The sequence below is a fragment of the Polypterus senegalus genome, chromosome 8, assembly GCF_016835505.1.
Source record: "Polypterus senegalus isolate Bchr_013 chromosome 8, ASM1683550v1, whole genome shotgun sequence".
NCBI lineage: Eukaryota > Metazoa > Chordata > Cladistia > Polypteriformes > Polypteridae > Polypterus > Polypterus senegalus.
The window spans coordinates 47921049-47937912 of NC_053161.1; the positions used below are offsets into that span (position 1 = coordinate 47921049).

At 35.6% G+C, this 16864-nt stretch overlaps 1 protein-coding gene across 2 annotated transcripts in view; it reads left to right on the plus strand.

Moving 5' to 3' along the window:
* brd1a (bromodomain containing 1a) overlaps window positions 1-16864 on the plus strand; it is a 128080-nt gene that overhangs the window by 27732 nt on the left and 83484 nt on the right. For both annotated transcript variants that reach the window (XM_039761072.1, XM_039761071.1), the window contains exons 6-7: window positions 14364-14676; window positions 15122-15382. In XM_039761072.1, coding sequence (XP_039617006.1) covers window positions 14364-14676; window positions 15122-15382 — 574 coding nt within the window. The remainder of the gene's footprint in view (window positions 1-14363; window positions 14677-15121; window positions 15383-16864) is intronic.

Consider the following 16864-nt stretch of genomic DNA (forward strand, 5'->3'; position numbering starts at 1 on the left):
AATAAATACAGTTTGATCTTGTGATATTACTGAAGGAAGCACTTTCTCTATCCTTCTAGCTAGAACTTTGGAGAGTATCTTAACATTATTATACAGAGGTGAGACTGGTCTGTATGATTCACATTGTATTAAGTCGTCATTTTTCTTACAAAAGACTGCAATTAATGCTTGGTGAAAAGTTTGACATGGAATTTTATTGTCTCTGGCTTCTACAAATGTTGCTAATGAAAGGGGAGCTAACTTAATTGAATTTTTTTTTTTTTATATATAAAATGAAGTAGTAGTCATCAGGGCCAGCTGCTTTCCCACTTTGAAGTGAGTTAATAGCATTTAGTAATTCTGAGAGTGTCAGAGATTTACAGTATCTGTAATGCATTGCAAAACAAATTAGATTGTGTCTTTAAACTGAGTAGAATATAAAGACTTATAGTAGTCTCTAATTGTATATATTATACTTTTATGGTCAACGATTTTTGTCTCCGTCTGTGTTGGTAATTTCTAGCACAGTAATCCCTCCTCGATCGCGTGGGTTGCGTTCCAGACAACCCCGATAGGTGAAAATCCGTGAAGTAAAAACCATATGTTTGTATAGTTATTTTTATATATTTTAAGCCCTTATAAACTCTCCCACACTGTTTATAAATATTCCCCGCACAGTTATACAGCATAAACCCTTTGTATTCTCTTAGATTTTAGGTAAGATTCATTGAAGTTATGTATGTAAACACAATGTTTATATACAGTAAAACCTAAATATTATTTTAAAGATATCGAGTGTCTCCGATATCACATATGTTACAGCCATTACGATAGACAAGCCACCAGCAATAAATATGTACAATGCAAGAAAAATTGTATACAGTAAATGTGTGTACAGTGACACTAAACGTATGTACATGTACTAAGTACTGTAAGTAGAAAATTAATTATGGTTACTCACCAACAATGACTTGTCCGATAACGATGAGTTTGGTTTTACTGCACAACAAAGGAGAGTGTTACAGCTCTTCTAAAGGAGCCTCTTCAGGCGACTGTGTAGCACCGCCGTTGTTCTTCTTCCGGCAGTCTTCAATTCAAATCCCTAAAGCAGATTCCATCCAGACTACTGTCTTATTACATCCACTTACAACTTGTTTTGCACTTGTTTAAGAGGACTCTGCGGCCGTAGATCTTATATTCCTTTCCTACTTTTTAAATAAAAAGAATCGTAGCTTCATTGATGCCGTAATGGCGTCCTACAGCAGTGTAGCTTTTCCCTTCTTTCAACATATCCAAAACGTTTACCTTTTCGGCAATCGTTAGCATCTTCCTTTGGTGCTTGGGCATGGCCCCTGAAGCAGTAGCAGGAGCAGATCGTTTTGGAGCCATAATGAAGGGCTTGACTATGCACAAAGATAAACACAAAAGAGTTAACTCTTTACACAGTGAAACACGTTGATGCTGAATGAGCGAGACGAGATGAGACTTCCTGGTTAACGCCGCGGAATCGACTTCAGCGCTCCGTCGCTGAGCCATTCAGCTTACATATAAAATCTGCAATAGAGTGAAGCCGGGAAAGTCGAAGCGCGATATAGCGAGGGATTACTGTATTGCATCGCCAACTTCCTGCTTGTGAATTTGTTGAGCTTAGATCTTATTAGCCTTCTGTTCTTCATAGTAATTACGTAGCAATTTAAAAATAAGTTGTTCCGTTTCTTTTGTTACCAAGACGTTGACTTCTGATTGCAAACCCCTTCTTTTCCTATAAAGTGCCTCAAGTGAGATCCTGGTATGTTCTTTATCTATTCTGACAATTTCACTGATTAACTCTGATGCCTTCTTGGTTTCTGATTTATTTTTGTGGGAGAAATCTATACTAATAAAAGGCAAAGCCCTCACTGACTCACTCAATCACTCACTGACTCATCACTAATTCTCCAACTTCCCGTATAGATAGAAGGCTGAAATTTGGCAGGCTTATTCCTTACAGCTTCCTTACAAAAGTTGGGCAGGTTTCATTTCGAAATTCTACGCGTAATGGTCATAACTGGAAGCTATTTTTCTCCATATACTGTAATGGAGTTGAGCTCGAAAGCGCGGGTTTCGTGTGACATCATCACGCCTCCCGTAATCACGTGAACTGACTATCAACGCAGTGCGTAGAAAACCAGGAAGAGCTCCAAAAAGCGCTGAAGAAAACATGCATTATATAATTGAGAAGGCAGCGAAACAATAAGAAGCGAGCGAGTGACATATACAACCATATTCATGAGTGCTGCTACTTCGGAAACAAAACACTGTGTAAACCTAAAGTTTAAATTAAGTTCATAGACACGCTGCCGCTGGCGTTTGTCATGCCCACGGGTAATGCGGGATACAAGTTTAATGAGAGGACGCAGGATATAAACGAGAGTTTTGATCACTTTGTAACTAAGTTAAAATTGTAGGTGAAGGGCTGTGCTTATGCAAATTACCCATAACAATCACATATCACCCTTCAAATACTACATTTGATACTACCAATGAAATTGTTCTGTGTTTTAAGATTCCCACACCTCTAGTTTTCTTTGTATAGCTGGAGTGGAATATTTGACCTGTCCATTCTCTTGGAAATCAGAACTGATTCTTGCTTAATAAGTGGGTCTCCTGTACAAATACTGTCTTGGCACTTAGACCTGTTAGGTGAGAGAATACTTTTCTTTCTCTTTAATTCGTAATTGAGACCTTTGACATTACAGCTCACAAAGTTCACTGTTTGATCATAGAGACATTGCTTCTGAACTTTTGTATACATTTTGTAGCCTTAAATTAATGTAGTACACCGTATTAGATGTCTTAGCTGAAAAAGTTTAACATTTTTTGATGTTAAAAGTATTATTGCATTTAGTTCACTGAACAGCACTTTCTTACTATAACTAACATTCAAGCCATTTTCAGCAATCATTAAGGTTTGAGCAAGTTTTTAATTAGGAATATTTTCTCTAGGTGCGGCATTACAATATGCCATACTGTCTGTCTTTCAGTATGTAATAAGAATATTTGGAAAATGTGTGGCTAAATGTATATTGTAAAGTTTAAAGGTTTCCAGACTGGATAATCAGTATAATAAATTGAAAAATATTATCATGATTATTAAAAGATGGGGCTGTTTAGAATGTGTTGTATATCATGTTTTTTATTTGTAAAATTTGGAAGGTTCTTTTGATTGCTTATAGACTCAAATGATTGAAGGGAGGAGAAAAATTTTTAACAGCTAAAGACAATTATTAATACATCTACATGGGCACTTAAATGATGAAAGAAAGCAGTCCCTTTTTTTAGGTACCTTCTTTTACCTTGCTATTTTGTATGTTTTCTTATTTTCTTTCATAACTTGAGATTTTTTGGGTGTCATTTGATATGTTTGTCAGATCAGCACTAAGAAATGATGGTCATTGCTAACCAAGTTATCAAATAACAGTTCTCGATAAATATATAAAACAGATAAATAAAAATAACTAAAACAGTACAGCTTTGCAGCTACAAGGTAGAAAAGAAGCATGGTTACAACTAAACAATGTATTACCACAATTCAGGCCATGATTTTTCTAAAAGTACCTCACTAACACCAGATTCTTGATTTTTTTTCGTTCTGAGGAATCCCATCGATGATTCAATCTGTCCCATCAAATAGAAATAGTGAACTGATGTCCTGAGTGATTCTTAAAATCAAATCTGTGTTCAAGAGAAACATCGCTTAATATCATAACTACATACTCTTCTTTTTGTGTTAGCTGTGAGCAACAATCCAAGCTCTTAGTAGTAGAGTATGTTTCTTCATTTGCCAAAGAAATTTTTTATTGTACAGAATTACTAAGAAGATATACTTTTTATATACAGGGGGAAAATGTTTTAATTTTATATACAAACTCTCATCTAGGCATCTTTTCTCCTTAGAAATTCTACCTCCTACATTAGGAGATCGAAATACAATGACTAAGTATTAAATAAATATCTATATGTAGTAAAAAAAAAAATGATCAGATGCATTCCATTTATGTTAGAGATTGGTGTGAATACTTTAGTCCTCCCCAATCTGATCTTACTTTTGTTAAATTATTATTTTCAAAATTTAGGAAACATAAGTAGTGAGTCTTAATTTTGGTTTTATTTGATCACAGCATGAAAATAATTGAGAAATTGTGGTGTTCAGGATCTTAAAGACCTCACTGCCAGACCCCCCTGCTTCTTGGCAATTCAAATAAACGGAGCTTAATGAAAGTATTATCACACACATTGTATGGGACATGAGCAGTTCCCAGGCTTATGCAGTTGTTCTTAAATGTGGGTCATGACCCTCTAAAAGTGGGAGTGATAAAAGTTTTAGTGTATATATGCAATGCCTGGCAATATAAGTTAACAATTCCAAAATGCAGAAAGCTCCAAAAAATCCATCCCCACCCACATCCCCAAATGATTTAGGATTGTATCTGACATGTGCATACAAAAATATGCTTCCTAAACATGAACAATATGTAGGATCAATAAAACATGGGTTTTTAGATGTTTATAAATTTGAAACTGAATTATTCACAATTATACTGAAATAAATTAGAAAGGAAGGGAGCTTAAAATGTCATATGATGTTACTGTTAATATTTTAACACAGTGACTTTTAACTTGGCGGACTTCTCTTTTGGAGCATTTTGTTGGATACTGCATATACTGTGTATGGGTTTATTACACAGTTGATGCTTTTGTTTCAAGTGTCTTTTTTACAATATAGAGGAGAGGTGAGATTTTTGGTAGAGGAATCTTCTAATACTTAGTTGTTATAAATATTGATTAAGTTATTTTGATTTTTTTTCCTTTGATGAAAGTGAAAAGCTTGAACTATCATGAGGATGTATTTTTCTTCTCATCACTGGGCTAGAATACTTCCAGAGATGATGCAAAAAGTTCAAAGTTTTGTTTATCATAATATTTAAACTAGGGAGAATGAAACACTCATAGGAAGGAATATCTAGAGCAAATATGATTAACTGACAGCAGTTAGCCCTAGCTTGCCATGTGACATTATGCACATAGCATGAAACCTATGTGTCATCTTTTCAGATGCTACTTCATAGCAGGAGTGCCATAATAGTGACAGTTGGAAAGTAAAGACTTTTTAAAGAAGCATTTAAAAAATAGAACAAATAAAAAAGGGGAAAAAATCCAAATTTTCAACCATAACTAGTGTTTTTTTTTTTAATATATTTGACTTCATAATGACTGGGGCATCTGTGACATCCAGCAGAAGAGAACAGTTAGGAAAGTACTGTGCCAGAATGTAGATGCTGTAGTTGAGTAATGTAGGGAACAAGTAGAAAAGTACATTTCAAAATTAGAGCAATTGTAGAAATAAGGTAATTGTTGTTAGCCACTAGTGAATTGGGGTGGTGGGTAACATGTAACCCATGGATAAATTGTTGTTGAATGAATTAATAATTGAAACTTTTCAGTAAAGTACAGAATTGCTTGAAAAATGTAGAGCCCATTGTGCTTTGTTAAAAGCTACATTTTTACTATAAAACAATTTCTCAATCGGAGTTAGTCCTTACATTACTATTACAAACATAGAATGTGTAACAATACATTTTTATATTGTTTAGAGGAAGTGATGTGTATAGTAGAAAAAGAAGTAGATAAAATAAGAACTGATTTGTGTAAAGGAAGAGCAGCTGCTAAAGTAGTAAATAATTCCAATTTAATTAATGAAATATTTCTTTGCCAGAATAGAATATGAGGTCATTGTACTGTGTAAAATGTTAGAAAGTTATTTAAATTGGTCTGTCTTATGCAGTTTAATGATGTACACATGGCTATAATTAAGAAAATAAAATTCTGATCACCTTAGAAAGGCATAGGAAATGGGGATGCATCTCAAAACTAATTGGTACTCTTATCAGGCCTGTATAGCTTCCAAAGTACTCCTACGTGATAGTGAGTTCATTATATAGCTTTCTCGAAATGCATAATATCCCAACCTGTGGCAACATTGCAGTTGAGCCACAACAAAACCCAGAGGATGCAACCTTCCCACAAACAACAAAGAAACAACCCATAAGTTAATAAGTTGAACTTTCAAGTTTTATATCCTACCCTCTGTACATTCAAATGTAAAGTTTAGTCTGCAACAGACTTGGAATGTAGGAACATATAAAGCTACTTGATGCATACTCTAATGAACACTGATTAAAGTTCAGAACTATGAAAACTAACAAATTTAAAAAGGCTCTATTTTGTGTAGTAACGTGGGGATTCAGTGAGGACTCCATTTCTGTACTAAATGGTCTTATTTCTTAATACAAATAAGACGAGTTATTGTAATGTATACCGTAGTTAGGTGTAAACACATTTTATCTTTTGCTAATGTTGTTTTTTAGGCTGTTTTAATACAGTGCTTTTAATGTAACTAAAGCATTTCTAAACATGAAATGTCGACAGGCTTGTCTCCCTGGTCATCTGTCTAGATCAGTGGTACTCAACTTCATGTACTTCAGGGTCCAAAAACTGGGAATTAGCCTGACTAAAGGGCTGCAATGCAAAACAAGTAACAATTTCTGACATTTTTGCTATTAGTTGTTTCCTAAAGATTTAATTTAGAATGTTTTAAAAATTAGCAAATCTATTTAAAAGATTTTCTTTGCATTTGGTGTTCTGTTTAATGAACAATCCTTCAAAAGAATAATGTAGTAATTGGCACTTTATTTAAAGCTGAGCTAATATAAGACTTCTCTTGTAATCATATCACTAGATAAGAACAATTTTATTAAAGTAAAAATGCAGCTTAAAATTAAATAATTATGAAAGCTATTTAAAACTTTAATGTAATTTAGATCAATTAATTTTTTATTTCCCAATCTACTTTTGCATATAAGTATAATATGTAGGTAACATGTGAACACTGCCAAGCCCCACCATACCCACTACATCTGAACTACTGGGTCACGAGGTCTGCTGGAGCCAATCCCAGCCAACACAGGGCGCAAGGCAGGAAACAAACCCCGGGTAGGGCGGTAGCCCTCCGCAGGGCACACACAAAGTACACAATAGGGACAATTTAGAATTCCCAATTTACCTAACCTTCTTGTCTTTGGACTGTGGGAGGAAACTGGAGTACCTGGAGGAAACCCACACAGACACGGGGAGAAAATGCAAACTCCACGCAGGGAAGACCCAGGAAGCGAACCCAAGTCTCCTAACTACAAGGCAGCGCTACCATTGCACCACCGTGGCGCCCCCATAAACAACATGTCAAATAGAAATATTGTACTTGATGAAAACTCAGTTATGATTAATTATATACATATACTCATCATCTGGTTCTTTTGTGAAAAATGCGCCCAGCAGTTACTTTCATCTATAACTCGTATGTACATTAAAATACATTTAATATAATCCTATATACAAAACACATACTGTAATCTTGTCTAATGTGAAAACTGGGTTTGCAATTTGCTGACCAGTTTCTTTGTCAGGCTGATACTCAGTTATTGCAGCACCCAGACAGTTTGTTACGTGCTTGTCAGTGAGGGAATTGCGTTGTTTGTAGTTGAAGATCTCCATTGCTGAAAATTCAGTTTTGCATGTGTAACTTTTTTTTTTTTTGTGCAAGTTAGGATAACACCATACTCTCCACCTGATGCATAATGTATGCAAAAGTTCAAAACTAGTTCCTCTGTATACTTATATTGTAAAATGCAGTCATTCTCCAAATCAATAAGCTTATTTTCAAATATGGCTTTTGAAACAACAAAGATCTCTGTGAGCTCCAAAGCAGATTTCGCTTTAGTAATAAATGAATTTTCAATTGCATGAATCATTTGGATCAGTGGTTTTAGATCATTAAAACGATTGTTAAATTCTCTTGAAAGTTCAGCAAGATAAGCTGTGAACCCCACTGGGTGGAAAGCAGTGCTGTGCAGTTGTCCAACTCAAGCACTCAGGGATGGAAAATGAGTAAAATCACCTTGTTGAAGCTGTTCTTGATAGAGAAGCAGCTTTTCTTGATAAGCCAAAACATTACTAACAAGAACAGGGAGAATTGTCTTGTTTCCTTGTAACTTCAGATTTAAGTGCATTTAAATGCCCTGTGATGTTGGTAAGAAAAGCAACATCCAGTATGAATTTTTGGTCATTGACATATGCCAGATCAGTGTGCTCCTTTCTGCTGAATAAACTGTTGAAGTATTGGGAGCAAATCTATAAACCATAATAAAATACTTTCTTGGCTTAACCATCGACTTTCGGCGTGCAGCATAATGTCGTGATAGTGAGTTTCATATTCCTACACTAAAGACTGAAACTCTCTGTGCTTTAGTGACTGTCCTCGGATATAATTTACAATCCTAACTACATTTTCCATTGTCATCTTCAGATTTCCTTTTTTCAATTTGCAACATAACTGTTCTTGATGGAGAATGCACTGATATGCTGAAAACGTGGTAATCTTTGCTTCTGTTTTCAGTAACACTATAAGACTCTTCTCTTTCCTGATCATTGATGGAGCACTGTCAGTGGTAACCAACACAAGTTTACTAAAGTCAATTTTATTTCCTGGTCCCAGACAAGTATCCTCTCCTCTTGCTCTGCCTTTAAGTGGGAGAAGTGTGAGCATTTCCTCAGCAAGACCCGCACCATTAAAAAAGCGCACCCACAGCATATCCTGGGTCATGTCTGATATATCAGTTGTCAATGGCCAGACTAAGATGTTCCACGTTACTTAGGTCAGTTACAATTCATTTTTCAAAAAGTTTATCAGCAATTGTTTTTTATCTCTTCGAACTAGTGTAGAATCTGATAGTTGCAATTTGGATATCTGATGATATCGTCTTTGTTTTTAAAAATGAGATTCATTACACTCCAAGAAACATTTCTTAATAAGCTCACCTTCAGTAAAAGATCTGTGGCTCTTTACAATGTTCCACGCTATTTTATATGAGGCTTCTGTGATAGAATCACACTCTCATTTTGCATCATAGTAAATTCCACTAACCATGTAGGCTGTCTAAAAGTGGGCAGATTTTATTCTTTCTTAAATTGGTCTGAGGAAATAATTTTATAAAGTCAGCATGACAGCTTTCGTGGTGACATTGGATATTTGCATGTTTTGGTACCATTATACTTATCTGACAAAGCAGATAATAGCCGTTTATTGCTTATTTCAGTGAAAGTAAATTCTTCTACCCATGCTTTGTGAAATGTTCTATGCTCATCTGAAATTTTACGTTTTACAATTTACTTGTCATTTTCACCAGTAGTTCTCTAAACATTTTTTCTACTTTGCGCTATACAGAAGGAAACTTCAATTGAACTGAGAAAAAAAAAGTATAAAACACTAGTGCACCCCTTCTTAAAGAAAACATAATGTTATTGTTTTGAGTAGGAATTTTAATTCAGAAAATTATTGCAATGATGACTTCAATACATTTCTTTCTTCCTGTGGGCCACAGAAAATGCTTTAGGGGGCCACATGTGACCTGCATGCTGCTTGTTGAGTAGCCAGGGTCTAGATCTTACTACCCCAGCACAACTTCTTTGTATTTAAATAGTCACTCTTTAAATGGTGTAGGAATCTGTTGGCTGTTTCTAGTATTTATAATTCACAGAGGCACATTTCTGGTACTGTTGCCTTGTAGAACCAACATCTTAGGTTGAATCTTGCATGGGTTTTTCTCCAGTATTCTTAATGACATGGGTTTTCAGTTGCTGGGTAATTCCAGAATTACCCAGTAAGGGTGTAAGTGAGCCTTAAAATGTACTGGCACCCTTCCTGGAGTTGTTTCCTACCTTCTGCCTAATGCTGCTTGGATAGACTATGGCACTCACATCTAATGAATTAGATTAGGTGGTTTTGAGAATGTTACAACTGTGATCTTGTGTATGTTGGTATAAAATTGCAAGAATTAGAATTATTACTTCAGTCGTGTAACTCCTTAACAAGTGGCCAAAGAAGCTTTGATTTAAAGTTTAGAGTTGTTGTGCAAGTTTGCATATGCTACAGATTAGCAGTTTCTCAAGAATGCACTGTCACGAAAAATGAGAAAGAGAGACAGCATAATATTTCTACAGGTTGTGCTAAAATTCTGAAGCAGTAACTGCATTGCTTGGATAGGATGTGCTTAAATGAACCCACTTAATTGGTAAATGAACATAATATCTTCAGTTCACACAATAATGTCCACAGATGAACAAACAAAGAGTTTGATTTCCTTTCACATTTTGCAGTGTGAAACTTTTTGTCAGTGCTGTATTCATGTGGAGAGGAAGCACAGCTTGAAGAGTGGTAAGTGAGAGAACCAGGCATCTTCCTGTTACATTTGAAAAGCCCGGTGAAGCTAACTGTGATTTTTAAGTGAACCCAAATCAGTGATTAGACTGTTTTGATTTTTTGTTAAAAACCTGTTTGTTAAAACAAGTCAAATCCACTAAATGTTAAACATTTAATAATTGTTGTTGTTTAAACTATTTTAGCAAATGTCAAATTATGTTTAAACCAGAGAGCTATGTTCAGTGTAAATCAAATTTAAAATATATTTTGTCATACTTCTTTTTTATTTTACCACACCTTTCATTTGAATATAATTAAATGAAATATGGGTGAAGTTTCATCAGGCATTTCTATTTTGCATAATGTATTTCTCCAACTATACACTCACCTAAAGGATTATTAGGAACACCATACTAATACGTTGTTTGACCTCCTTTCGCCTTCAGAACTGCCTTAATTCTACGTGGCATTGATTCAACAAGGTGCTGAAAGCATTCTTTAGAAATGTTGGCCCATATTGATAGGATAGCATCTTGCAGTTGATGGAGATTTGTGGGATACACATCCAGGGCATGAATCTCCCGTTCCACCACATCCCAAAGATGCTCTATTGGGTTGAGATCTGGCGACTGTGGGGGCCATTTTAGTACAGTGAACTCATTGTCATGTTCAAGAAACCAATTTGAAATGATTCAAGCTTTGTGACATGGTGCATTATCCTGCTGGAAGTAGCCATCAGAGGATGGGTACATGGTGGTCATGAAGGGATGGACATGGTCAGAAACAATGCTCAGGTAGCCTGTGGCATTTAAACGATGGCCAATTGGCACTAAGGGCCCTAAAGTGTGCCAAGAAAACATCCCCCACACCATTACACCACCACCACCAGCCTGCACAGTGGTAACAAGGCATGATGGATCCATGTTCTCATTCTGTTTACGCCAAATTCTGACTCTATTATTTGAATGTCTCAACAGAAATCGAGACTCATCAGACCAGGCAACATTTTTCCAGTCTTCAACTGTCCAATTTTGGTGAGCTCGTGCAAATTGTAGCCTCTTTTTCCTATTTGTAGTGGAGATGAGTGGTACCTGGTGGGGTCTTCTGCTGTTGTAGCCCATCCGCCTCAAGGTTGTGCGTGTTGTGGCTTCACAAATGCTTTGCTGCATACCTCGGTTGTAACGAGTGGTTATTTCAGTCAAAGTTGCTCTTCTCTCAGCTTGAATCAGTCGGCCCATTCTCCTCTGACCTCTAGCATCAACAAGGCATTTTCGCCCACAGGACTGCCGCATACTGGATGTTTTCTCCTTTTCACACCATTCTTTGTAAACCCTAGAAATGGTTGTGCATGAAAATCCCAGTAACTGAGCAGATTGTGAAATACTCAGACTGGCCCATCTGGCACCAACAACCTTGCCACGCTCAAAATTGCTTAAATCACCTTTCTTTCCCATTCTGACATTCAGTTTGGAGTTCAGGAGATTGCCTTGACCAGGACCACACCCCTAAATGCATTGAAGCAACTGCCATGTGATTGGTTGATTAGATAATTGCATTAATGAGAAATTGAACAGGTGTTCCTAATAATCCTTTAGGTGAGTGTATAATGATATGATGGGTGGATACATGCATTTGCATTGTGGAAGGAGATTGCTCTCATGGTTTTATGAATGACACTAATTTTACAACTAAAAGGACATTTTGCAGTTATTTTCATTATTAGTAATATTTTTTTCATATTTCATTTAGGCTTTTCTACATTTCTTTAACAGTTCGATTATGTGTTTATAAGCATTATGTGTATGCTTGTTATAATCATTTTATCTTAATTATTACAAAAGCAGTAATAGCGTACTGCATGATCACATGCAATGAATACACTTGACTTATAGTTTTCATTCTCTTTCTCTGTACATTTAGCATTCGTTTGCTCAGAGGTTGATGCGCTTCCTACTTCCTGAGCAGCCCTTCTTGTCTCCACCCTAGTGGCCCGTTTCTTCTCTTCTTTCATCGGCATCTTTTCGGGTTAAAACTGATTAAGTCAGTGTTTGTGTTGCAATTATGTTGTACGTTTTCTTTCATTTTTCACTTAAGCTGGCACCTAAGTCTTCAATCTGCCTCAAGAATGATTTAAGATGATAAGAGGTAGATGAAGTGATGGCGAAGGTGGTAGGGAATGGCCCTGCTGGCCACTCCCAAGAGTTGATTCTACAATAAAATAAATTAAAAATAAAAAGAGGAAAATCCTTGGAGGTCAATCATCACCCCAAAAGTGAATAGTAGACATCATGTAGTACATGTATACCAAATATCAGGTCAATAGGTCAAACAGTTTGCGAGCTACAGGTGATTTAAAATCCTATTCAGACAAGCGAACAGCCACAGTAGCGTTTTATATGTAAAGATGTGGTAAATAGTATTTCCTCAATTAATGAACTAAAACAATGTCTTAGTAAAATGTGACTGTTTCTCTTTAATAAAAAGAAACAATCTGTTAATAGCAAAATACCCTTTCATTTGGTGAACTTTATAAAAAACATTGAAGTTTCAAATGATGCAGATGTGTTTTGAAACTAAGATATCATTGGTCTAATATTGAGCTGATGGAAGATTCCAATCCCAAGAATCCGCCCCTGCGACATTCTCACTAAAATGGCTATTGATTGCCAACATTGAAAAGGTGTTTAAACCTTTTCAAAAGATATCATAAGATTAAAAAAGGATCAGAAGTATGACAGCAGATGTGTAATAACATAAAAATAACAGTAAATCCGGGGATCTCAAATTAAAAAGTCATTATCGGGGTACCAGAGAATTGTTTTAAAATCTGCTCTTACTATAGCAAAAGAGTCGTTTGGAGCAGCAGGATAGAAAAATCTGCTCCACAATGCACTGTGAATGGTTGTGTTGAAGAAGCAGAATATTGTCCTTTTTTTTTTTTTTTTAAACTAATGGCAATGATCATTAACCATTCAAAATACAAATAGGCTGATTCTGGAAGTGGTGTTCAGAAGCAGATTGCTACAGTACTGCATTATTACAGAGCACATCTGCAGTAATGCAATGTCCAAATTATTTCAATGAAAAACTTAGTTTTTGTCTTCTAATTTTGTATTTTTATACACACATTCAAGCAGTGATATTTGGTCTGAAAAGTACTACACTCATTTTATAAGTAGCTTTAAACAGCTGTGTGTGATCGCAAAGTGTTGTACTATATCTAGAGAAATGATTGTGGTATAAAATCTAATGGAAATAGTTTTGCGGTGAACTATGTATATTTGAATGATGCCGTATCCTGAACTTGTTCCTGTCTTCTGTTGCCAGGGAAAGGCTGTAGCCAATACTAGCCTCAAGCTGAAATTAAGAAGCTGACTTTTTTTTGTTTTATGTGTTTTGTGTTCCAATTACAAACCCTCATTTCCCTTCGAAAGTTTCATTGTAAAATCTTATATAAGTTTAAAGTTACAGTCATGGTCAAGTTTGTGAATTGCGTGATTTTGATTTGTTCTGGTTGGTCATGTGACATGTCTGGAATCTGCCTGCTTTTTACTTATCCTAAAGATATATCCTAGCCTTTTTTGCTTGTTAGAGAGTCTCCTTGTAAAGTCTTTAATTGATCATTGAAATAAAAAGTTGGCATTCAAGATGGGGCACCTTTTTCTTTTAAAGCGTTATCTGAAAGATTGTATTTTAGTAACAAATAATGTGAAACATACATCAGGTTGTTTAGAGGCAATGTTTTTGTTGTACACCAACCAACAGGTGCTTCCTTTCGGTTATTGTACACACAGTCAATATGGGTAAAGTCTTTCAATGTTATAATACTAATAATAGACTGGTTTAGCATATAATATACTTTTGCAATCATTTTGTCAGATCTACTTTTAAGAAACTCCATTCTTTTCAAGTTGCAAGATAAAATACAAAGACACAAATACATTTAATGCAATTTTTTTTCAGAGTTTTGACATTTTGTTTGTTTATAGATTTATATCTATGAAAGGAACATGCATAGAGTAAGTGAAAAAGTCACAGAAATATCTTAAAAGACCAAAGTAAGCATTTCATTATCTAATTTGTTTTGCAGGTCCCTGATTATTTGGATCATATTAAACAACCTATGGATTTTTCTACAATGCGAAAAAGAATAGAAGCCCAGGGATATAAAAATCTTGATGAGTTTGAAGAAGATTTCAATGTTATTATTGAAAATTGTATGAAGTACAATGCTAAAGATACAATATTTTATAGAGCAGCTGTTCGATTAAGGGATCAAGGAGGTGCTGTTCTAAGACAATGCCGGCGGCATGCTGAACAATGTGGATTTGATAATGAAACGGGAATGCACCTATCTGAACCACCAAAGATTGAAGACCCCCCTCCATTCACTTGGGAAGATGGTACAGTAATTGTTCTTAATTGCAGTTTGGCGCTTATTTGAAGTGTTTATATATAATACTTATTTGCATTATATATGTTATATGTGGCACTGAGGCTAAGGATCTGCACTGGTATCCCGAAGGTTGCCGGTTCGAATCCCCGTCACTGCCAAAAGAGATCCCACTCTGCTGGGCCTCTGAGCAAGGCCCTTAACCTTCAGTTTCTCAAGGGGTGCTGTACAATGGCTGACCCTCCGCTCTGACCCCAAGGGGTATGCGAAAAAACCAAGTAATTTCCTTTGGGATTAATAAAGTTTAAAAAAATATATATATACTGTAGTTATCATTTCTGTTTTGTGATTATTATGATTATAATCTGCAAATTGCATGTTTAAATGTATAGTTTTCAGAGAATCTTAATATTTATTGTCCTCAAACCCACTTAATCTGATTTTGTTTTCTGTAGTGGATAAGATTCTGAATCCAGCAAATCGAGAACACATGACACTAGAAGATCAACTTAAAGAACTGCTTGAAAAATTTGACTTAACATGTGCCATGAAATCTAGTGGCTCTCGGAATAAACGCATCAAGTTGTTAAAAAAAGAAATATGCAAGGTCCGAGAGGAAATTAGTTTTTTAAAGTCTCATACCATAAAATCTGAAATAAATAAAATTTCTGTGGAAGAGAACAGTTCATTGGTAGAAGAGATTCTAGAAGAAGATGGTATGTATTACGCAAAATTACTTTTTTTTCTCAATATTATTATTCCTATTGTATATATAATTGCAATTTTCAGTCTTTGATTTATTCTAAAATGTTTAATTTAATCTAATTTTGGTTATATTTCTAGGTAAATTTTAAGTATTTTGCCAAAACTATGAATTTCATATAATCCAAAGTAGTGTAATGACTCGGACACTGTAGGCTAAATATTGCCCCAACTGTCCTTCACAAAGGTCCAGAGACTTGTATCTTGACTGGGTTATTGCTAGGAGATGAAAAGAAACACCTAACCCTGGAGGTGCTGGAAGCATTAGGTGGAGTTGGGTTCCCAGCAGTGCTGGAAGGCACAGTAGCTACAAGGCTACAGGATAGATGACATCTGGCTGGAAAGTTTGAAAGCACAAGGTACTGTGGGTGTTTATTGGTTAATTTCTCATTAGTATTGTTTAAAATTCAGGAACTGTGCCTTGGGATTGGCAGGCTGGTGTAGGATATCCCATTTTTTTTAACAGTAGGACTTCCCTCTTCAGAGTACCTGGGCAAACCTTGAATGTTGATTCTGACTGATGGCTCAAGGAAGAGCAAGCTGTCCTTGTAATGGAACGGTGGACCAACGTTTGGTCCTTTTACATAAGGCTTTGAGACTTTTTCATTTCTCATCACACATGCTTGGTAGAAGAAAGGGTTATTTCCTCATACTTTATGGTATCTTTTTTAGATGCACTATGGTTTTCTGGAGCTGCTTATGCATGATATCACTTATATCTCAGGAACAACAGCTGCATTTGCATGCTCGGCATTAAATCAAGTCTAAGAATCTAGGACTTCAGAAAGCATTCATTTTGTATTATCTCCTGGTTGTGATTTTCATGAAAATTCTGTTTGGTTTCTCCCAAAAATGAGTTATTTGCATGGGGTAGCTAACTCAATTTAAGAAGTTTAAGTACCTTGGTATCTTGTCCATTAATTAGGGTAGAAGTGACAGTAAGATTGACCAACAACTCAATGTAGTTGGCGGTAATGGTAAACCGGAAACTTGTCTCCAGATAAACCTTTTTGATTTGCTAGTTGGACTGCATTCTTACCTTTGCCTATCTATAGTTAACCCCAGATAGTGACCTGCAGTGTAAGGTGTCATGTCAAGAAGCCAAAGTGAGGCTCTTGCATAGGTTTAATGGACTGCATGTCCATGATAGGATAAATAGTTTATCATTATGGAAGGAATACTTAGAATAAATTGTACTTATCTGGATTGAGAAGAACCATTTTTAGAGATCTTGACAATAATGAGAGTAGATCACCTGCAGATGACTCTGCATTTTGACATCCTGACTTTCACCAGGGCAAAAGAAAGCAGAGTAGTGCATACAGAATGATGTCAGTAGTCATCGATTTAGTTGCTGAAAAGATCAAAATATGACTTAATTGTTTACTAGATTTTTGAATTTGTAGCATCATTTTCAATGTAATAATTGCACTTGT